Here is a 24395-nt window from a genome sequence, read left to right as displayed (position 1 = left end):
TAGAATGTCTGGATGTTGTAGCATAAAATTTCCCCTTCACTTGAACTAGAAGACCCAATCCAGCTCCAGCATGACACAAAGTGCACAAATCCAGCTTCATGAGGATATGCTTTCCATTGTTTGTTGAAGACCTCCGGCTATAGAGCTCCAAACCTCTTTAGGATGAATTTTTCACTCCATCCTGGCTGCACCCCAGGGCTTCTCTCCTCACCAGACTGCATCTCACCTCATCTCACCTCACCTACATCAATGCCTGACTTTACAAACACCCTTGTGGCTGAATGAAATCTCCACAAAAATCTGCTGGAACATCTTCTCAGAAGAGTGGAGCTTCTTATAAGAGCAAAAGAGACTAAAGGTGGAAAGGGATGTTCAGAAAGAAGCCAATCTTATGCTCAGGTGTCTTCCAGTCTGAGTAGTCTAGAACATGCAGGTGAACATCCACACCAGCACCTTAAAAATATTCCTCTTGTACAGCAATACAGCGCTCACAGCGTTCCCGTCACTTCTGGAACGTGTCCCTGAACGTGAAACATTCATCCCAAAGGTGTTCAAGAGGGTTGGAGCTCAGAGTGGAGGACGGCTGAGCATAAGCTTGACTTCTTTTTGAGCAACCCATTCCACCTGTAGTCCCCGTATGATCTTACTGCAACCTCCACTCTTTTGAGAAGATGTTCTAAATTCCGTGAAGATTCCGTCAGATATGGTGATGTGAGCGTGAGAACCTAATCCCAATATGTTTGGAGCTCTAGATCTTCTACATCTTTCAAACCATGGAAAGCATATTTTCATGGAGCTGGATGTGTGCACAGTTTTGGTCTCCTCGTTTAGAATTTTATCCGAAAGACGTCCAATCGTGTTCCTCTAAATCTGTGGTTTGAGTTTGAGGATGCTTCAGACCAGATGGAGGGGTTCGAGAATACATTCAGCGACACAGAGTGGGTCTCTTTTATCACAATCCTGATCTTCTGATGTCGATTTGAACTCCATGTGATAATGTGTACTATGACACCCGATTTATTTTTTTTAAATCTAATACGCAGCTCGATTTCATTTCGCAACTTCCTGTGTGCCGAGGTGAATTACCAAACGCCTGGTGGAAATGTGGAAATGTGGAAATCACGGTCTGCTACGTGCACATTAAACCTCACGACTGATGTTTCTTCTCTTAAACCGCTAAAAGATTATCTTCGAGTGCGGATCGACAAGGTGAGATCACACCTTTCCTCCTGATACCACATACCCTACAAAATATATATATTAAGACTTTACACGAGGCCACGTGACACATCGGGTCTCCGCCTTTGACTCACGTCTGGTTTTGCTTACACGAGCTGTTTATGTTTTTCTCATGTAGAAATATCTCTGTGTAGGCTTTGCTGTGATGGTACTGCTCCAGGTGATCACTCCTGCCTCTCTCTTCCTTCTTCTCACGTTATCCGGTGAGTCTGACGTGAGTGACCCAAATGTTTATTCGAGCAGAATCTTCAAAAACGTTTGTGGACACCTGAACATTAGATTCATCAGTGCATCGGTATAAAATGAGTTGATTTAAGTTGGCGGTGCATCGTTTTGAACATTTTCGCATCAATAAAAAGGTTTTTGTATATAAAATTATTATTAGACTTGCGATATTTTTATTATTTAAAAAGATCATTTGTGACTAATAGATTTTAATCAGTCCCAATACTTTTGATGATGTTCCAAAAGGAAGCAGTAGCTTAGTGGATCAGGCTCTGGGTTACTGCTCAGAAGGTCGGGGGTTCAAGCTCCGGTATCGCCAAGCAAACACTTTTGGGGCCCCTGAGCAAGGCCCTTAACCATCTTAAGTGGGATATGTGAAAAGATTTCACTGTGCTGTGAAGTCCATGTGACCCGTAAAACCAACAAGACGAGTGACAGGGTTAAAGGGCAGAAACGGTTCGAAAGGCAGTGATCACTGTGCTGTCACTGAGCTTTCTGTACTTTCATTCGAGTGCCATCTGCAATAAAAAACAGGAAATCATTAATTTTTATTTGTTTGAATTTTTTTTTAAATTAATTCTCACTCGATCAAAAGCCGAACCTTCTCTGATTTGTTTTCCCCGTATTCTAACACAAACCTGAAGAGACAGCCTAATTACAAATCTCATTAGTGCTTCATTTAAAATGAATCTCACCACACACACACACACACACACACACACACACACACACACACACCTTCATGCGCTGTCTCTAGGTCGATGTGTGTAAATGCTGTTAAATGTGAGTTCTTACCCTATTGACCTCATCTATTGCCCAATGTATTTTCACTCGAAAGGACTTTTCATGTTGCTTAGAAATGTTTCCTCGCTTGCTCAAGCGTACCTCCCATCTTTACACAATCCTATTTAGATGCTGATGTCATGAAAAAAAAATATTTTAATATTTTAAACCTTTGCTAAATTTTAGTTTATTAATGTGTGTGTGTGTGTGTGTGTGTGTGTGTGTGTGTGTGTGTTAGGGTAGTGCTTTGGGGAGTGAATGGGTGGAGTATTGGCCGAGGATGAATTGAAAAGTGGAGCAGTAGTAGAGGATGAATGGATCAGTGAAGAAGTAGTAGAGGATGGAGGGATGAGTGGTGCAGTGGTAGAGGATGGAGGGATGAGTGGTGCAGTGGTAGAGGATGGAGGGATGAGTGGAACAGTGGAAGAGGATGAAGGGATGAGTGTAGCAGTAGTAGAGGATGAAGTGGTGAATGGAGCAGTGGTAGAGGATGAAGGGATGAGTGTAGCAGTAGTAGAGGATGAAGGGGTGAATGGAGCAGTGGTAGAGGATGAAGGGATGAATGTAGCAGTAGTAGAGGATGAAGGGGTGAATGGAGCAGTGGTGGAGGATGGAGGGGTGAATTGAGCAGTGGTAGAGGATGAAGGGATGAGTGGAGAAGTGGTAGAGGATGGAGGATTAGTGGAGTAGTGGTAGAGGATGGAGGGATTAGTTTTGCAGTGGTATAGGATGAAGGGATGTGTGGTGCAGTGGTAGAGGATGAAGGGATGAGTGAAGCAGTGTTAGAGGATACGGGGATGAGTGGGGCAGTGGTAGAGAATGGAGGGACAAGTGGGACAGTGGTAGAGGATAGAGGGATTATTGGTGCAGTGGTAGAGAATGTAGGGATGAGTGGAGCAGTGGTAGATGATGGAGTGGTCGAGGATGAATGGAAGGATCAGTGTGGGGTGGGATATTGGAGCAGAGGGTAACGTGGGAGAACCCTGAATTCTGCTCAGATCTCAGCCTGAAGTCACCAAATTCTTCGTCCCGGAAACAGCAAATTATTTCTGTTTTCTTTGCCTCTAATCATTAACACAGTTTTCTGTTTTGTGTTCAGTGGTTGTTGAGTCCCAGCGAAGTTTGGAGATGATTTACACACACCACTCAGTCTGTGCTCTGAAGGGATCTTCAGTCACTCTCGGCTGCAGATACTCCAGGAGAAGCCTCTTCAGAAAAAGTTTCAGTAGAGTTTTCTGGAGCAAAGCAGTTTTCACATTGAAGGAGCCTCCTGATCTGTCTGCAGATCCTCAGTACATAGGCAGGGTTCAGTACCTCAAAAACACCCCACAAGACTGTACCCTCAGACTGAGCAACGTGACGGACCAGGACTCCAGCAAATATTATGCGACGGGTGTTACCTCAGAGGGGCAAGTCATCCAAGGTAGCGGCGGAGTCAACCTTTCAGTCACAGGTAACAACTTGTACTTCCGATTTTGCTCCTCAAGACTGTTTGTAACACGATCGAGATTTTCAAAGGGAACTAAAATTCCACCATCTCTTCGAATGACTTTAAGCTTCTTCAGCTCTCCAACTCAAAGCCAACTCAGGAGCTGATGTTTTAGCAAACCTTCACCATGACCATTTCAGCGTTTCCATCCAAGCTCCATTTTCTCTAAACAATTTGTACACACCTTGGATTTCTTGCAAAGCTTTTCTTAAAATCCTAAATTCATCTCTCAAAAGTATTTGTGTCAATGAACATCTCATTCCCATCAGAATAAAAAGTCCTGTCGTCATTGTTCACAAACAAGATCGTCAAAATGTTTAGTCGCGTTGTCAGTGTGATGCACAGTTTCAGTATTTCTTGATTAAAAACTACGGTTTGGATCGCACGAGGCTCAGCAGTTTCCCACCGATATACCCCATGTCCCTCCTCTACACATGTCCAAACCAAAGAACATCACATAAAGCAATAAAGAAAATGTAGATTAAAAAAAACAACAACAACGTTTTGGATCAATAAACCTAAAATAATGACGTTAGGAAGTGCAGAAAGGCAACACTTGCAAACAGGATTTGAATTTCACTGTTTTTGCTGTTTCTTAAAATAATTTGCTGTATATCAACTAATTGGGAGGAAACCAGTAGTTCCGTGCGAAATTAGACATTAAGCACCCCTGTATCACCAAAAATGGTATGATCCTCGTATCATAACAGCTCTGGGAAGATTCGTCTGTGAGATTAGCGCTATCGAATCTTCGACGATTATTATTGTTATTTTCATTAGCAGTAGAATTGGACTAAAGATGCTTATGACATGCTGAAAGCTGCTATGCGCTAACAACATTTAGCTTCGTAGGGTTACATTGTGAATAAAAAATCATACATTTGAGGAAGAGAATTATGCAATATATTATTGCTAGAAGACCTTATGCTAGCAACAGCACAAGTTACTTTGCATTGTCCTGTGAAACGCTAACAATCCTTGTGTGTTCAATCATGCTAATAGGTATTAGCTTCACAGATTCGCCGCACAGTATGACGGCTAACGTTGATGTGTGTCTACTGAAACTGGCGAAATGGGCGATCGGTCAGAGTTTCAAGTTTTGCTTGCCAAAAGACCAGGTTGCTAATCTGTCCGATATCCAAAGCCACTGCATTGATTAAATAATAACTAGCTGTATGAGGGGGTTTCATTTGTTTGGAAGCTAGCAATATGTATTCAGCGTGTATAGGAACAATTTCCTCTTTCTCTGTGCCTCCATTTGTTATATTTGTTAGCGTTCCGTCACTAGCGCCCTGTAGCTTGGTGCATCCTCAAATTGTTTTTTTCAAAAGTAGGAGACAATTAAAGAAGAAACAGAAAATGCAGATGTTCTCTCGTTTCCTTCAACAAAGGGAAAGGAATGTAGATGTGAGAGTTTGAATGTGGTTTAGAAAATGGTTTGATTTGTTCAAAATACTACCATCAATTGTTCAATTTTTACAAATGAGTAAATAGCACCACTTAGAGGCACAATCACGTCACTGCACCACTGTAGCTTGCTTTATTACGGAAACTCAGAAAGACTGCTGAAAATAATTGCGACCTTCAGTCTCATTTGTTTTCCTCCATCTCTCCTCTCATCCACAGATCTTCAGGTGGAGATGATTCCTAGTATGGTTGAAGAACAAGATTTAGTCACTCTGACATGCAAAACCAGCTGCATTTTTAGCGACAGCCCAACATTCACCTGGTACAAAAACGATCGTGAACTGGACTCCATCTCTGAGAATCTTATACTGTGGTCAGTCACTCAGCAGGATGCAGGCAAATACAGCTGCTCTGTGGAGGGAGAAAGTGTTCGCTCCCCTCATATCGCTCTTTTTGTGCACTGTAAGTATACGTTCACCTTCCGACAAACAAATAAATACAAATTCGTCACGTTTGTCTGCTTCGTTCATTTATTTTTTATTTAATCATACATGATTAACAAACACATTATTTCCTTGTGTTCCAGCTGGAAAAGCAAAACAAACAATTACATCATTATACATATCAATACATAACAATAGATAACCATTAAAACCATCACCACACGATTTCCATTATCGCTAAACCAGAAGGAGCAGTTGTGGCATTTGGTAGCTCAGTGTTTAGGATGTTGGACTTCTGATCAAAAGGTTGTGAGTTCAGCTTCATCGAGCTGCCACTTCTGGGCCCTTGAGAAAGGCCCTTAAACCTCAGCTGTTTAGTTGCTTAAATGATATAATTGTTCTTGATTCTATGATATAATTTATTCTTACCCAAACATGGTAACATCTTTTAATTGAAAATTCACTATCAATTCAAAATTAAGTGTTTGGTTCATATCTTTCCTTTTTCTTCTTGTGTGTATTTTTCAGATCCTCCGAAAAGCGTCTCGGTGTCCATCAGCCCCTCGGGGGATATTGCGGAGGGCAGTTCGGTGACTCTAATGTGCAGCAGTGATGCTAACCCACCTGCCCGTGTGTACACCTGGTATAAAGAGAGAAGTTTAATAGGAACGGGAAAAACGCACAACATCCGGAAGATCAGCTCTGAGGACAGTGGATTCTACAAGTGCAAGGCCGGGAATCTGTACGGAGAAAAAGAGTCTGATGAAGCAGTTGTAAATGTTCGGTGTAAGTGTTGCATCAAGCTTTTGTTTCCCGCCATTTATACACGTATCGCTTTAAAACCTCTGTTATGTGGTCTGTTTTTTTCAGACGCCCCGAAAAGCGTCTCAGTGTCCATCAGTCCCTCAGGTGAGATAGTAGAGGGCGCTACAGTGACCCTGTCCTGCAGCAGCGATGATAAGTCGCCGCTCCCTGACTACACCTGGTATAAAGGAACATCGATTCTCGGAAGAGAAAGCACCTACATCATTAGAAAGATCAAACCTGAGGACAGTGGACAGTACAAGTGCAAGTTCAGCAATGGATACGGGGAGAGATACTCCGACGACGTGACTCTCAGCGTTTTGTGTACGTCTCAGCCTGAGCTCTGGAAATTCTGATACAAATAACGTATTGCTTCAAAACGATCTGCTGAATGTCTTCTATTGGGTTTCAGATGCGCCCAAGAAATCTTCAGTGTCGATCAGCCCCTCGGGGGATATTGTGGAGGGCAGTTCAGTGACTCTGACGTGCAGCAGCGATGCAAACCCACCTGCCTTTGAGTACACCTGGTATAAAGAGAGCAGTTTAATAGGAACGGGAAAAACACACAGCATCAAGAAGATCAGCTCTAAAGACAGAGGAGGCTACAAGTGCAAGGCCAGGAATCCGTATGGAGAGAAAGAGTCTGATAAAGCAGCTGTAAATGTTCGGTGTAAGTGTTGCATTGAATTTGAGTTTTTTGGCATTTATACACACATCACCAGTGTTGGACAGTAATAAAGCAAATGTAATTCGTTACTGTACTTTAATAGTTTTGTCACGTATCTCTACTTTACTGAAGTGTTTCCATTTGGGGAGATTTTTTTTACTGTAACTTCACTACATTTCAAACTCAAATATTTGACTTTTTACTCAACTACATTTAGTGAAATCAGTCGTTCCTTTTTATTTACGAGGATAAAAACGTAACTGGTGAAACACGCAGCGAGTCACCAATCAGAGCGCATTCTTTGTTTTACACGTGTTCTGATCGGCGCTTGGTGTATCTACTGATCACCAACATACAGTTCAGTATCAGTTGAACATCAAGCAGAACATTTAGAGAAGAATAAATGATGAACAAACTCCAGACTCGAACTCGACACAACACATGTGACCTCATTTACATTATTTTATTAAAGTAGTTAAAAATAAGGTTTTGGGCTCATGATAATTGTAATAGAAATCAATCAGTGTTTGAGTCATTAATATCATTCTATTAATAGTTCAGTGTGCTGAGAGTCACATTCGAGTCTTTTCACATGAACTGAGTTGATTAAGTAAAGAGTCTTGCGATAAATATAATAGGAACATTATAGTTATAATTAATCATTGTACGTTGGTTACTTAAGAACATTTGAAAAACTTTTGTACTTTTACTCAAGTGAAAGTTTGAAGGGACACTTTTACTTTTACTGGAGTCACATTTTACAGAGTGTCTCTACTTTAACTCAAATACATGCTTTGTGTACTTCGTCTACTACTGCACATCACTTTAAAACCTCTAAGTCATGTGGGCTGTATTTTTCAGATCCTCCGAAAAGCGTCTCAGTGTCCATCAGCCCCACAGGGGATATTGCGGAGGGCAGTTCAGTGACTCTGAAGTGCAGCAGCAATGCAAACCCACCTGTCCTTGAGTACACCTGGTATAAAGAGAGCAGTTTAATAGGAACGGAAAAAACGCACAACATCCGGAAAATCAGCTCTGAGGACAGTGGATTCTACAAGTGCAAGGCCGGGAATCCGTACGGAGAGAAAGAGTCTAATGAAGCAGTTGTAAATGTTCGGTGTAAGTGTTGCATCGAGCTTTTGTTTTCCGCCATTTATACACGTATCGCTTTAATCTGTCATGTGGTCTGTTTTTTTCAGACGCCCCGAAAAGCGTCTCAGTGTCCATCAGTCCCTCAGGTGAGATAATAGAGGGTGCTACAGTGACCCTGTCCTGCAGCAGCGATGATAAGTCGCCTCTCCCTGACTACACCTGGTATAAAGGAACATCGATTCTCGGAAGAGAAAGCATCTACATCATTAGAAAGATCAAACCTGAGGACAGGGGGCAGTACAAGTGCAAGTTCAGCAATGGATACGGGGAGAGATACTCCGACAACGTGACTCTCAGCGTTTTGTGTACGTCTCAGCCTGAGCTCTGGAAATTCTGATACAAATAACGTATTGCTTCAAAACGATCTGCTGAATGTCTTCTATTGGGTTTCAGATGCGCCCAAGAAATCTTCAGTGTCGATCAGCCCCTCGGGGGATATTGTGGAGGGCAGTTCAGTGACTCTGACGTGCAGCAGCGATGCAAACCCACCTGCCTTTGAGTACACCTGGTATAAAGAGAGCAGTTTAATAGGAACGGGAAAAACACACAGCATCAAGAAGATCAGCTCTAAAGACAGAGGAGGCTACAAGTGCAAGGCCAGGAATCCGTATGGAGAGAAAGAGTCTGATAAAGCAGCTGTAAATGTTCGGTGTAAGTGTTGCATTGAATTTGAGTTTTTTGGCATTTATACACACATCACCAGTGTTGGACAGTAATAAAGCAAATGTAATTTGTTACTGTACTTTAATAGTTTTGTCACGTATCTCTACTTTACTGAAGTGTTTCCATTTGGGGAGATTTATTTTTACTGTAACTTCACTACATTTCAAACTCAAATATTTGACTTTTTACTTAACTACATTTTGCGAAATCAGTTGTTCCTTTTTATTTACGAGGATAAAAACGTAACTGGTGAAACACGCAGCGAGTCACCAGTCAGGGTCGAGCGCACGCTCTGTTTTACACGTGTTCTGATCGGCGCTTGGTGTATCTACTGATCACCAACATACAGTTCAACATCAGTTCAACATCAAGCAGAACATTTAGAGAAGAATAAATGATAAAGAAACTCCAGATTTGAACTCGACACAAACTTTTCACATGAACTGAGTTGATTAAGTAAAGAGTCTTGCGATAAATATAATAGGAACAATATAGTTATAATTAATCATTGTACGTTGGTTACTTAAGAACATTTGAAAAACGTTTGTACTTTTACTCAAGTGAAAGTTTGAAGGGACACTTTTACTTTTACTGGAGTCACATTTTACAGAGTGTCTCTACTTTAACTCAAATACATGCTTTGTGTACTTCGTCTACTACTGCACATCACTTTAAAACCTCTAAGTCATGTGGGCTGTATTTTTCAGATCCTCCGAAAAGCGTCTCAGTGTCCATCAGCCCCACAGGGGATATTGCGGAGGGCAGTTCAGTGACTCTGAAGTGCAGCAGCGATGCAAACCCACCTGCCCTTGAGTACACCTGGTATAAAGAGAGGAGTTTAATTGGAACGGAAAAAACGCACAACATCCGGAAAATCTGCTCTGAGGACAGTGGATTCTACAAGTGCAAGGCCGGGAATCCGTACGGAGAGAAAGAGTCTAATGAAGCAGTTGTAAATGTTCGGTGTAAGTGTTGCATCGAGCTTTTGTTTTCCGCCATTTATACACGTATCGCTTTAATCTGTTATGTGGTCTGTTTTTTTTCAGACGCCCCGAAAAGCGTCTCAGTGTCCATCAGTCCTACAGGTGAGATAGTAGAGGGATGCTGGATGTAGTGGGACTCTGAGACTCATTTAAATATTGATTTCTTTAATGTCTTTTTTAAACTTAGTTCTTCCAAAGCAACCCTCAATATCCATCAGTCCCTCAGGTGAGATAGTAGAGGGCGCTACAGTGACCCTGTCCTGCAGCAGCGATGATAAGTCACCTCTCCCTGACTGCACCTGGTATAAAGGAACATCGATTGTCGGAAGAGGGAGCACCTACATCATTAGAAAGATCAAACCTGAGGACAGGGGGCAGTACAAGTGCAAGTTCAGCAATGGATACGAGGAGAGATACTCCGACAACGTGACTGTCAGCATTTTGTGTACGTCTTAGCCTGAGCTCTGGAAATTCTGATACAAATAACGTATTGCTTCAAAACGATCTGCTGAATGTCTTCTATTGGGTTTCAGATGCGCCCAAGAAATCTTCAGTGTCGATCAGCCCCTCGGGGGATATTGTGGAGGGCAGTTCAGTGACTTTGAGGTGCAGCAGTGATGCAAACCCACCCGTCACCTACACCTGGTTCAAAGAAAACGTGTTTATAAGTACAGCGAGAACCTACACCTTTACCAAGATCAGCCCTGAAGACAGCGGCGAGTATAAGTGCAAGTCCGGCAATCGATTCGGAGTGAAATACTCGAACGTTGATCTAAACGTTTTGTGTATGTTTTTTTTAAACAAATGATATTCAGCTAAACTTGAATATTTGTATATTTCTTTGTTATATCGTCCCTTTTTTTTTGTCAGACCCCCCTAGGAATGTCTCAATGTCCATAAGCTCCGCAGGTGAGACAGTGACTTTGACCTGTAGCGCCGCCGCTAACCCACCCGTCCACAACTACACCTGGTTTAAGGACAATGAAAGGTTGGCTGTAGGAGTCGGACAGAATTACAGCATCACAATGAATTTCAGCAGCGACGGATGGTTTTCCTGTGAGGCCCGGAATAAATACGGGAATCAGAGAGCTCCTCCGGTGTCCCTCATGCTAAACGGTAAGATGATGGGAAGTGATGAGAAGATCGGAGCGGTTTTAGTGACCCGTTTGTCTGAATCTCATTCATCAAAATGAAAAAAAATTTTTTTTTATGTAACTACACTATTAATAAGCAGATCCACAACTCATCCACTTACGCCAACTCTGACTAGAGCTTCACCACTCGTATCTTCTGGGCTGTGTCATTACTTCTATTGTAAATTACTCCCATAATTATTGTAACAATAATGTTAAGATTTGGACCAGATAAAAAACGATCTATTGCATTGTGTATGGAGCGTCAATGGGAGTCGTGTGCTGATTGAATGAACGACTCAGACCAAAGAACTAATGAGTTGAACTACTTAATTCTGTTCCTGTGTAATACACTGCATAGTGTATATAGGAGTCACGTGATTAAAGAACTAATGATTTGGACTTAAAGAGTCAAGAGATCGCTCTTTGAGTCGACTCATTCTAAAGAGTCACATTATAGACTCATTTAAAACAAACAAATCACTCTTTGAGATGATTTGTTCTCCGGAGTCGCATTAAAGACTCATTCACAATTAACGAATCTCTCCTTAAAATGACTCATTGTTCCAAATCATTCATGAACGACCAATCACAAGTTAAATGCCTGATAAATTTTTTTATAGGTAAGGTAAAAAAATTTTTTATAGGTAAGTCTTTTGTAGAATCACTTCTATCCCTTATATATATATATATATATATATATATATATATATATATATATATATATATATATATATATAATGTCTCTGACTTCATCTCCAGGAGAGACAGAGAATTCCATGGTTTCATGGATAATCATTGGAGTCGGGGTCGGGGTAGGAGTCGTTGTTGGCGTGGCGGCATTCATAGCCGGACTTTTCTGCGTCAGGTAAATCCCAGGAGTGTGAAAACAGTAGGTGTTAAGCATGAGATGATAATTAATATATGAGTCGATCTCAACATCATGACATGCATCATATATGGAGCTTTACTCCAGCTTGTTGTTCGTTATTTACTCATTTAAATTTTTCAATTTTAACATCAAATTTATAATAATTTTTTTAATTTATTTCGATGCAGGAGCAAGAGACAGAAAAAAAACACAACAAAACATCAGGTGAGTGTTTCAGAGTGTTGCACAGCAAACGTCCATATTCGATTCAACTCAATTTTATTTGTATGAATACATTTAACATCGTCACGCAGGTTTACGGAAAGAAACCGGTTACGAATATGCATCCAGCTCATTAGTTCGTCCCTATAACCTATCGAGCAAGGCAATGGTGAGGGAAAAACTCCCTGAGACCATCATAAGGAAGAAACCTTGTGAAGGTTGAAGGCACCTCCGTGCTTCAAGCTCTGAAGCGTTTCCTTCTGGACCTCAGAGGCCGCCATGTGTGGGTTTGTTCCGACAACACCTTTTTGTTTTCTTATATCAACCACCAGGGAGTCTGCGATCTGTCCTTGGGGGCAGCGTATATCCGAGGCCACTTAAACGAGGGAGCAGATGCCCTCTCAATGCAAGAGCCGAGGCTCTGGGAATGTCGTCTCCACCCGAACTTGATGGAACAAATTTGGGAGAGATTTTACAGAGCTTAGGTGTTTGCGACTCAAGAGACATTGCGCTGTCCCCTCTGGTTCTCTCTTACACCCCCAGCCCCTCTTGGGCTGGATGCCATGGTACAGGTGTGGCTGAGGCCGCACTTGTACGCCTTCCCACCTGTCGTGCTGCTCCTAGAAATTCTGGAGACAGTTCCCCGGGACGGAGTCCATCTCCTCCTGGTGGCCCCACGGTGGCCAGACAGGCCATGGTTTGCGGACCTGGTGGCCCATCTTGAAAACACCCTCCTTGGGAGATTCCTTCCGGAGGGATCTTTTTCTCAGGCAGGGGGCACAAGAGTTCACTGGGAAACTAAACAATCAGAATACCAGGTGGTAGGAAGCATTCTCCAGTCCAAATCTCCATCCACAAGGAGGTCGTACACTGTGAGATGGCGTCTGTTCACGGCATGGTGCGATCGGCAACTTTTGGATTCAGTTAACTGCCTGGTCGGCCCAGTGTTAGAATTTCTTCAAGAACAAGTCGCCAAAGGGTTGGCTTTTTTCACCCTGAAGGTGTACATGTCCCCCATCGCAGACTATCATGCCCCTCTCGCAGGGCAGTGATTGGGTGGGCACGCTCCCGTTTACACAACACACGCTCCCGCTCACACTCCCAGCATGCACTACACAGAGAGTGGGATAGGTAAAGAAAAAAAGAAAGAAAGAATAAGAGAGAAAGAGAACGGAAGAGAATAAGAAGTAAGCAATAAAAACAGTGAAGAGTGAAAGAAAGAAAGAAAGAAAGAAAGAAAGAAAGAAAGAAAGAAAGAAAGAAAGAAAGAAAGAAAGAAGGATAGAAGGATAGTGGAAAAGAGGGAAAAACAGAGAGTGAAGAGAAAGAAAGAAAAAGATAAAACATAAGTCCAAATATTCTGAAGCATAACACTGTCTGGTTCCTCTCAATGTTTCTTCCTCTTGATGGAATGTTTTTTCTTTACCACATAGATTTAAGAAAATAATGGCTTTTATTGCTGAGTCAAAGCATATCATGCATTGTGCTGATGCTCTCTGTGCAGGACGTTGACACTCATATTGAAGACAACACTTACACGTCTCTCAAACCCATGACTATGTGCTCCAAAGATGTGTGCTTCACCCTCGCGGTAAGTGACAACTCACATGACGCACTTCAATGATGCAGAAACCCTATGAGCACCTAAGGACTGTAGGGATGGTATTGGCCAGGTGATGAGCAGTGCTTGGATTCCTCAAGGCATGGTGTTTGGCTTTCAGGCCAGTGTCATGTGCCTTTCACTGAGGAGTGGCTTCCATCTGTGCCACTGTAACATACAGGCCTAAATGGTGGAATGCTGCAGAAATGGTTGTTCTTCTGGAAGGTTCTCCTCTCTAAACAGAGTAGTGATGAAGTTCTTTCAAAGTGACCATCAGGTTCTTGGTCACTTATGTGACTGAGGCTCTTTGCCCCTGATCGCTCAGGATACATTTTGGAATAAAGCTGTAACATTACAGTGTGGGAAAAGTGAAGCGCTGTTAAAACTTTCTCCTGCACTGACTTTATATTAGGGGTGTAACTTTACACAAAATTCACGCTTCAGTACGTACCTTCTGAAGCATAACACTGTCTGGTTCCTCTCAATGTTTCTTCCTCTTGATGGAATGTTTTTTCTTCACCACATAGATTTAGGAAAATAATGGCTTTTACTGCTGAGTCAAATAATATCATGCATTGTGCTGATGCTGTCTGTGCAGGACGTTGACACTCATATTGAAGACAACACTTACACGTCTTTCGAACCCATGACCATGTGCTCCAAAGATGTGTGCTTCACGCCATGTAAGTGACGACTCACATGACGCACTTCACTGATGCAGAAACCCTATGAGCACCTAATTTACGTCTTCACACAGAAACCTCACCCCAATGACACGTACGAGCTCTGGATCCTCACACCATCTCGCCTGATTATGACACGTTACATGTGAGTGTTTCCGTTTGTTCATAGCCATTAAAGTTGATCCGGAAAGTTTTCACAGCGGTTCACCTTTTCCACATTAAGTTACAGCGTTATTCCAAAATGGATTACATTCCTTATTTTCTTAAAAATTCTACAAACAAAACCCCATAATGACAATGTGAAAGAAGTTTAAAAAATCACATGCACATAAATATTCACAGCCTTTGTTCAATACATTGTTGAAGCTCCTTTGGCACCAATTACAGCCTCAAGTCTTTTCGAGCTTGACACCTATTTTTGCCACCACCATGCTTCACTGTGGGAGGGTATTGGCTAGGTGATGAGCAGTGCTTGGATTCCTCAAGGCATCGTGTTTGGCTTTCAGGCCAGTGTCATGTGCCTTTCACTGAGGAGTGGCTTCCATCTGGCCACTGTAACATACAGGCCTAAATGGTGGAATGCTGCAGAGATGGTTGTTCTTCTGGAAGGTTCTCCTCTCTAAACAGAGTAGTGATGAAGTTCTTTCAAAGTGACCATCAGGTTCTTGGTCACTTATGTGACTGAGGCTCTTGCCCTGATCGCTCAGGATCCATTTTGGAATAAAGCTGTAACATTACAGTGTGGGAAAAGTGAAGCGCTGTTAAAACTTTCTCCTGCACTGACTTTATATTAGGGGTGTAACTTTACACAAAATTCACGCTTCAGTACGTACCTTCTGAAGCATAACACTGTCTGGTTCCTCTCAATGTTTCTTCCTCTTGATGGAATGTTTTTTCTTCACCACATAGATTTAGGAAAATAATGGCTTTTACTGCTGAGTCAAATAATATCATGCATTGTGCTGATGCTGTCTGTGCAGGACGTTGACACTCATATTGAAGACAACACTTACACGTCTTTCGAACCCATGACCATGTGCTCCAAAGATGTGTGCTTCACGCTCGCGGTAAGTGACGACTCACATGACGCACTTCACTGATGCAGAAACCCTATGAGCACCTAATTTACGTCTTCACACAGAAACCTCACCCCAATGACACGTACGAAGCTCTGGATCCTCACACCATCTCGCCTGATTATGACACGTTACATGTGAGTGTTTCCGTTTGTTCATAGCCATTAAAGTTGATCCGGAAAGTTTTCACAGCGGTTCACCTTTTCCACATTAAGTTACAGCGTTATTCCAAAATGGATTACATTCCTTATTTTCTTAAAAATTCTACAAACAAAACCCCATAATGACAATGTGAAAGAAGTTTAAAAAATCACATGCACATAAATATTCACAGCCTTTGTTCAATACATTGTTGAAGCTCCTTTGGCACCAATTACAGCCTCAAGTCTTTTCGAGCTTGACACCTATTTTTGCCACCACCATGCTTCACTGTGGGAGGGTATTGGCTAGGTGATGAGCAGTGCTTGGATTCCTCAAGGCATCGTGTTTGGCTTTCAGGCCAGTGTCATGTGCCTTTCACTGAGGAGTGGCTTCCATCTGGCCACTGTAACATACAGGCCTAAATGGTGGAATGCTGCAGAAATGGTTGTTCTTCTGGAAGGTTCTCCTCTCTAAACAGAGTAGTGATGAAGTTCTTTCAAAGTGACCATCAGGTTCTTGGTCACTTATGTGACTGAGGCTCTTGCCCTGATCGCTCAGGATACATTTTGGAATAAAGCTGTAACATTACAGTGTGGGAAAAGTGCAAAATTCACGCTTCAGTACGTACCTTCTGAAGCATAACACTGTCTGGTTCCTCTCAATGTTTCTTCCTCTTGATGGAATGTTTTTTCTTCACCACATAGATTTAGGAAAATAATGGCTTTTATTGCTGAGTCAAATAATATCATGCATTGTGCTGATGCTCTCTGTGCAGGACGTTGACACTCATATTGAAGACAACACTTACACGTCTTCGAACCCATGATCATGTGCTCCAAAGATGTGTGCTTCACGCCATGTAAGTGACGACTCACATGACGCACTTCACTGATGCAGAAACCCTATGAGCACCTAATTTACGTCTTCACACAGAAACCTCACCCCAATGACACGTCTGAAGCTCTGGATCCTCACACCATCTCGCCTGATTATGACACGTTACATGTGAGTGTTTCCGTTTGTTCATAGCCATTAAAGTTGATCCGGAAAGTTTTCACAGCGGTTCACCTTTTCCACATTAAGTTACAGCGTTATTCCAAAATGGATTACATTCCTTATTTTCTTAAAAATTCTACAAACAAAACCCCATAATGACAATGTGAAAGAAGTTTAAAAAATCACATGCACATAAATATTCACAGCCTTTGTTCAATACATTGTTGAAGCTCCTTTGGCACCAATTACAGCCTCAAGTCTTTTCGAGCTTGACACCTATTTTTGCCACCACCATGCTTCACTGTGGGAGGGTATTGGCTAGGTGATGAGCAGTGCTTGGATTCCTCAAGGCATCGTGTTTGGCTTTCAGGCCAGTGTCATGTGCCTTTCACTGAGGAGTGGCTTCCATCTGGCCACTGTAACATACAGGCCTAAATGGTGGAATGCTGCAGAAATGGTTGTTCTTCTGGAAGGTTCTCCTCTCTAAACAGAGTAGTGATGAAGTTCTTTCAAAGTGACCATCAGGTTCTTGGTCACTTATGTGACTGAGGCTCTTGCCCTGATCGCTCAGGATACATTTTGGAATAAAGCTGTAACATTACAGTGTGGGAAAAGTGCAAAATTCACGCTTCAGTACGTACCTTCTGAAGCATAACACTGTCTGGTTCCTCTCAATGTTTCTTCCTCTTGATGGAATGTTTTTCTTCACCACATAGATTTAGGAAAATAATGGCTTTTATTGCTGAGTCAAATAATATCATGCATTGTGCTGATGCTCTCTGTGCAGGACGTTGACACTCATATTGAAGACAACACTTACACGTCTTTCGAACCCATGATCATGTGCTCCAAAGATGTGTGCTTCACGCCATGTAAGTGACGACTCACATGACGCACTTCACTGATGCAGAAACCCTATGAGCACCTAATTTACGTCTTCACACAGAAACCTCACCCCAATGACACGTACGAGCTCTGGATCCTCACACCATCTCGCCTGATTATGACACGTTACATGTGAGTGTTTCCGTTGTTCATAGCCATTAAAGTTGATCCGGAAAGTTTTCACAGCGGTTCACCTTTTCCACATTAAGTTACAGCGTTATTCCAAAATGGATTACATTCCTTATTTTCTTAAAATTCTACAAACAAAACCCCATAATGACAATGTGAAAGAAGTTTAAAAAATCACATGCACATAAATATTCACAGCCTTTGTTCAATACATTGTTGAAGCTCCTTTGGCACCAATTACAGCCTCAAGTCTTTTCGAGCTTGACACCTATTTTTTTGCCACCACCATGCTTCACTGTGGGGATGGTATTGGCTAGGTGATGAGCAGTGCTTGGATTCCTCAAGGCATCGTGTTTGGCTTTCAGGCCAGTGTCATGTGCCTTTCACTGAGGAGTGGCTTCCATCTGGCCACTGTAACATACAGGCCTAAATGGTGGAATGCTGCAGAAATGGTTGTTCTTCTGGAAGGTTCTCCTCTCTAAACAGAGTAGTGATGAAGTTCTTTCAAAGTGACCATCAGGTTCTTGGTCACTTATGTGACTGAGGCTCTTTGCCCCTGATCGCTCAGGATACATTTTGGAATAAAGCTGTAACATTACAGTGTGGGAAAAGTGCAAAATTCACGCTTCAGTACGTACCTTCTGAAGCATAACACTGTCTGGTTCCTCTCAATGTTTCTTCCTCTTGATGGAATGTTTTTTCTTCACCACATAGATTTAGGAAAATAATGGCTTTTATTGCTGAGTCAAATAATATCATGCATTGTGCTGATGCTCTCTGTGCAGGACGTTGACACTCATATTGAAGACAACACTTACACGTCTTTCGAACCCATGATCATGTGCTCCAAAGATGTGTGCTTCACGCTCGCGGTAAGTGACGACTCACATGACGCACTTCACTGATGCAGAAACCCTATGAGCACCTAATTTACGTCTTCACACAGAAACCTCACCCCAATGACACGTACGAAGCTCTGGATCCTCACACCATCTCGCCTGATTATGACACGTTACATGTGAGTGTTTCCGTTTGTTCATAGCCATTAAAGTTGATCCGGAAAGTTTTCACAGCGGTTCACCTTTTCCACATTAAGTTACAGCGTTATTCCAAAATGGATTACATTCCTTATTTTCTTCAAAATTCTACAAACAAAACCCCATAATGACAATGTGAAAGAGGTTTAAAAAATCACATGCACATAAATATTCACAGCCTTTGTTCAATACATTGTTGAAGCTCCTTTGGCACCAATTACAGCCTCAAGTCTTTTCGAGCTTGACACCTATTTTTTTGCCACCACCATGCTTCACTGTGGGGATGGTATTGGCTAGGTGATGAGCAGTGCTTGGATTCCTCAAGGCATGGTGTTTGGCTTTCAGGCCAGTGTCATGTGCCTTTCACTGAGGAGTGGCTTCCATCTGGCCACTGTAACATACAGGCCTAAATGGTGGAATGCTGCAGAGATGGTTGTTCTTCTGGAAGGTTCTCCTCTCTAAACAGAGTAGTGATGAATTTCTTTCAAAGTGACCATCAGGTTCTTGGTCACTTATGTGACTGAGGCTCTTTGCCCCTGATCGCTCAGGATCCATTTTGGAATAAAGCTGTAACATTACAGTGTGGGAAAAGTGCAAAATTCACGCTTCAGTACGTACCTTCTGAAGCATAACACTGTCTGGTTCCTCTCAATGTTTCTTCCTCTTGATGGAATGTTTTTCTTCACCACATAGATTTAGGAAAATAATGGCTTTTATTGCTGAGTCAAATAATATCATGCATTGTGCTAATGCTCTCTGTGCAGGACGTTGACACTCATATTGAAGACAACACTTACACGTCTTCGAACCCATGATCATGTGCTCCAAAGATGTGTGCTTCACGCCATGTAAGTGACGACTCACATGACGCACTTCACTGATGCAGAAACCCTATGAGCACCTAATTTACGTCTTCACACAGAAACCTCACCCCGATGACACGTCTGAAGCTCTGGATCCTCACACCATCTCGCCTGATTATGACACGTTACATGTGAGTGTTTCCGTTTGTTCATAGCCATTAAAGTTGATCCGGAAAGTTTTCACAGCGGTTCACCTTTTCCACATTAAGTTACAGCGTTATTCCAAAATGGATTACATTCCTTATTTTCTTCAAAATTCTACAAACAAAACCCCATAATGACAATGTGAAAGAAGTTTAAAAATCACATGCACATAAATATTCACAGCCTTTGTTCAATACATTGTTGAAGCTCCTTTGGCACCAATTACAGCCTCAAGTCTTTTCGAGCTTGACACCTATTTTTTTGCCACCACCATGCTTCACTGTGGGGATGGTATTGGCTAGGTGATGAGCAGTGCTTGGATTCCTCAAGGCATGGTGTTTGGCTTTCAGGCCAGTGTCATGTGCCTTTCACTGAGGAGTGGCTTCCATCTGGCCACTGTAACATACAGGCCTAAATGGTGGAATGCTGCAGAAATGGTTGTTCTTCTGGAAGGTTCTCCTCTCTAAACAGAGTAGTGATGAATTTCTTTCAAAGTGACCATCAGGTTCTTGGTCACTTATGTGACTGAGGCTCTTGCCCTGATCGCTCAGGATCCATTTTGGAATAAAGCTGTAACATTACAGTGTTGATTTTATATTAGTGTAACTTTACAAAATTCACGCTTCAGTACGTACCTTCTGAAGCATAACACTGTCTGGTTCCTCTCAATGTTTCTTCCTCTTGATGGAATGTTTTTCTTCACCACATAGATTTAGGAAAATAATGGCTTTTATTGCTGAGTCAAATAATATCATGCATTGTGCTAATGCTCTCTGTGCAGGACGTTGACACTCATATTGAAGACAACACTTACACGTCTTTCGAACCCATGACCATGTGCTCCAAAGATGTGTGCTTCACGCTCGCGGTAAGTGACGACTCACATGACGCACTTCACTGATGCAGAAACCCTATGAGCACCTAATTTACGTCTTCACACAGAAACCTCACCCCGATGACACGTCTGAAGCTCTGGATCCTCACACCATCTCGCCTGATTATGACACGTTACATGTGAGTGTTTCCGTTTGTTCATAGCCATTAAAGTTGATCCGGAAAGTTTTCACAGCGGTTCACCTTTTCCACATTAAGTTACAGCGTTATTCCAAAATGGATTACATTCCTTATTTTCTTCAAAATTCTACAAACAAAACCCCATAATGACAATGTGAAAGAAGTTTAAAAAATCACATGCACATAAATATTCACAGCCTTTGTTCAATACATTGTTGAAGCTCCTTTGGCACCAATTACAGCCTCAAGTCTTTTCGAGCTTGACACCTATTTTTTTGCCACCACCATGCTTCACTGTGGGGATGGTATTGGCTAGGTGATGAGCAGTGCTTGGATTCCTCAAGGCATGGTGTTTGGCTTTCAGGCCAGTGTCATGTGCCTTTCACTGAGGAGTGGCTTCCATCTGGCCACTGTAACATACAGGCCTAAATGGTGGAATGCTGCAGAGATGGTTGTTCTTCTGGAAGGTTCTCCTCTCTAAACAGAGTAGTGATGAATTTCTTTCAAAGTGACCATCAGGTTCTTGGTCACTTATGTGACTGAGGCTCTTTGCCCCTGATCGCTCAGGATCCATTTTGGAATAAAGCTGTAACATACCAATGTGGAAAAAGTGAAGTGCTGTGAAAACTTTCTCCTGCACTGATTTTATATTAGGGGTGTAACTTTACACAAAATTCACGCTTCAGTACGTACCTTCTGAAGCATAACACTGTCTGGTTCCTCTCAATGTTTCTTCCTCTTGATGGAATGTTTTTTCTTCACCACATAGATTTAGGAAAATAATGGCTTTTACTGCTGAGTCAAATAATATCATGCATTGTGCTAATGCTCTCTGTGCAGGACGTTGACACTCATATTGAAGACAACACTTACACGTCTTTCGAACCCATGACCATGTGCTCCAAAGATGTGTGCTTCACGCTCGCGGTAAGTGACGACTCACATGACACACTTCACTGATGCAGAAACCCTATGAGCACCTAATTTACGTCTTCACACAGAAACCTCACCCCGATGACACGTACGAAGCTCTGGATCCTCACACCATCTCGCCTGATTATGAAACGTTACATGTGAGTGTTTCCGTTTGTTCATAGCCAGTAAATTTCATCCGGAAAGTTTTCACAGCGGTTCACCTTTTCCACGTTACATTACAGCATTATTCCAAAATGGATTACATTCATTATTTTCTTCAAAATTCTACAAACAAAACCCCATAATGACAATGTGAAAGAAGTTTATTTAATATCTAAATCTAAAAACAAAGAACAATCACATGTACATAAATATTCACAGCCCTTGTTCAATAATTTGTTGAAGCTCCTTTGGCACCAATTACCGCCTAAAGTCTTTTTTAACTTGACACATATATTGGGGCAGTTTCTCCCATTCTTCTTTGTAGAACCTCTTAAGTTCCATCAAGTTGGATGGGGCACGTTGGTGCACAGCCATTTTTAGATTTCTCCAGAGATGTTCAATCAGGTTCTTTGCTCTAGCTGGGCCACTCAAGGACATTCGCAGAGTCGTCCCATAGTTACTTCTTTGTTATCTTGGCTGTGGGTTTGGGGTTGTTGTCCTGTTGGAAGATCAAGTATGTCTCTGTACATTGCTGCATTAATCTTTCCCTAGATTCTGACTAGTCATTCAGTTCCTGCCGATGAAAAACATCCATACAGCATGATGCTGCCACCACCATGCTTCACTGTAGTGATGGTATTGGCCAGGTGATGAGCAGTGCCTGGTTTCCTCCAGACACGGTGTTTGGCTTTCAGGCCGGTGTCATTGTTTGGTTTGTGCTCTAAGATGCACTGTAACTGTGGGACCTTCTATAGACAGGTGTGTGTCTTCCCATATTATGCCCAATCAACTGAATTCACCTGAATTCGATTTTTTTATTTTGTTTTTTATTTTTAATAAATTTAAAAAGATTTCGAACAAACTGCTTTCACGTCGTCATTATGGGTTTTTTTTATTTGTAGAATTTTGAGGACAATAATGAATTGGATCCATTTTGGAATAAAGCTGTAACATACCAATGTGGAAAAAGTGAAGTGCTGTGAAAACTTTCTCCTGCACTGATTATATATTAAGGGTTAATTCACGCTTCAGTACGTACCTCCGTTTTTAAGTCACAGTTAGATTAAGCAGATATTTGTTATTTATTCATCCATTCTATTTATTTATAAAAATCCCTTCTTCATGCGTTAACTCTGGTTTCTTATTTACAGCCCTGGCATTGTTGTGTATTTATTTTATTAATAATAATAAATGCGCTCAAAGTGTGAGACCGAGACGAAACAAACTTGTGGTCCGCAACTTAATACGTTCCTGAGGGAACTCGGATTAGAACTATGTTCCGCACAAAAAAAAGACCTGCATTCAGTACACGTGTGTACAAACCGAAAGGGATTGAACTGAAATGGTACAGTAGGAATACGTGTACCGTTACACCCCAATTATATATATATATATATATATATATATATATATATATATATATATATATATATATATATATATATATATCCCTTGTTAGAGATACACTGATAGGGATGTGGTTTGTTTAAAGCGCCGTATAACTAACATTGAATTTACGATATTGAATTTATCTTTATTTTTTGTAAAAAAAAAATGGTGAACTTTCTTCACCTTGGATTTTATAGAGACTAGAGGCTTTAACTCTGGGGGGAAAAATCATATAAATATTAAGAAATATGCATGTGCTTGAATTCTTCCTCATTCACAGATTTATACTGTGTGTCTGTGTGTGTGTGTGTGTGTGTGTGTGTGTGTGTGTGTGTGTGTGTATTCTTTGTGTTTTTTTCTAGGCTGTGAAAAAGCATTCATGAGATCATCAGAACCACACAGAGAAAGAGACCATCCACCCTAACCCCCACCTACCACCATAACCACCCATCCACCATGACCCTCACCTACCACCATACCCACCCATCCACCATTACCCTCACCTACCACCATAACCACCCATACACCATTACCCTCACCTACCACCATACCAACCCATCCACCATTACCCTCACCTACCACCATAACCACCCATCCACCATTACCCTCACCTACCACCATACCAACCCATCCACCATTACCTCACCTACCACCATACCAACCCATCCACCATTACCCTCACCTACCACCATACCCACCCATCCACCATTACCCTCACCTACCACCATACCCACCCATCCACCATTACCTCACCTACCACCATACCCACCCATCCACCATTACCCTCACCTACCACCATAACCACCCATCCACCATTACCCTCACCTACCACCATACCAACCCATCCACCATTACCTCACCTACCACCATACCCACCCATCCACCATTACCCTCACCTACCACCATACCCACCCATCCACCATTACCCTCACCTACCACCATACCACCCATCCACCATTACCTCACCTACCACCATACCCACCCATCCACCATTACCTCACCTACCATACCCACCCATCCACCATTACCCTCACCTACCACCATACCAACCCATCCACCATTACCCTCACCTACCACCATACCCACCCATCCACCATTACCCTCACCTACCACCATACCCACCCATCCACCATTACCCTCACCTACCGCCATACCAACCCATCCACCATTACCCTCACCTACCGCCATACCCACCTATCCACCATTACCCCCACCTACCCCTATAACTACCAGTCCACTCTAACCACCACCTACCACTTTTGAAGTTTTTAAGGCCTAAC

At 42.1% G+C, this 24395-nt stretch overlaps 1 protein-coding gene and 1 long non-coding RNA gene across 2 annotated transcripts; both read left to right on the top strand.

The window, feature by feature from the left end:
* The first annotated feature begins 297 nt into the window (after positions 1–297).
* On the top strand, positions 298–14372 carry LOC124378593 (B-cell receptor CD22-like). Its single transcript, XM_046838324.1, has 20 exons — positions 298–938; positions 1044–1209; positions 1358–1442; positions 3347–3700; positions 5363–5605; positions 6115–6372; positions 6457–6714; positions 6803–7060; positions 7919–8176; positions 8257–8514; positions 8603–8860; positions 9580–9837; positions 9919–9957; positions 10043–10300; positions 10389–10640; positions 10726–10971; positions 11751–11856; positions 12048–12084; positions 13586–13672; positions 14280–14372. The coding sequence occupies exons 1-20, from the start codon at positions 904–906 to the stop codon at positions 14370–14372; spliced, it is 3807 nt and encodes a 1268-aa protein (XP_046694280.1). The 5' UTR covers positions 298–903.
* A 91-nt stretch (positions 14373–14463) lies between these two features.
* Positions 14464–16396, top strand: LOC124378461. Its single transcript, XR_006924220.1, has 4 exons — positions 14464–14509; positions 15345–15431; positions 15506–15577; positions 16357–16396. It is a non-coding gene; the product is annotated as an uncharacterized LOC124378461 (long non-coding RNA).
* Positions 16397–24395: the final 7999 nt, after the last annotated feature.

The sequence above is a fragment of the Silurus meridionalis genome, chromosome 24 (assembly GCF_014805685.1).
Source record: "Silurus meridionalis isolate SWU-2019-XX chromosome 24, ASM1480568v1, whole genome shotgun sequence".
In the NCBI taxonomy this organism is placed as follows: Eukaryota; Metazoa; Chordata; class Actinopteri; order Siluriformes; family Siluridae; genus Silurus; species Silurus meridionalis.
The sequence above is the reverse complement of the archived record's forward strand: the minus strand, read 5'-3'. Positions and strand labels throughout refer to the sequence as shown.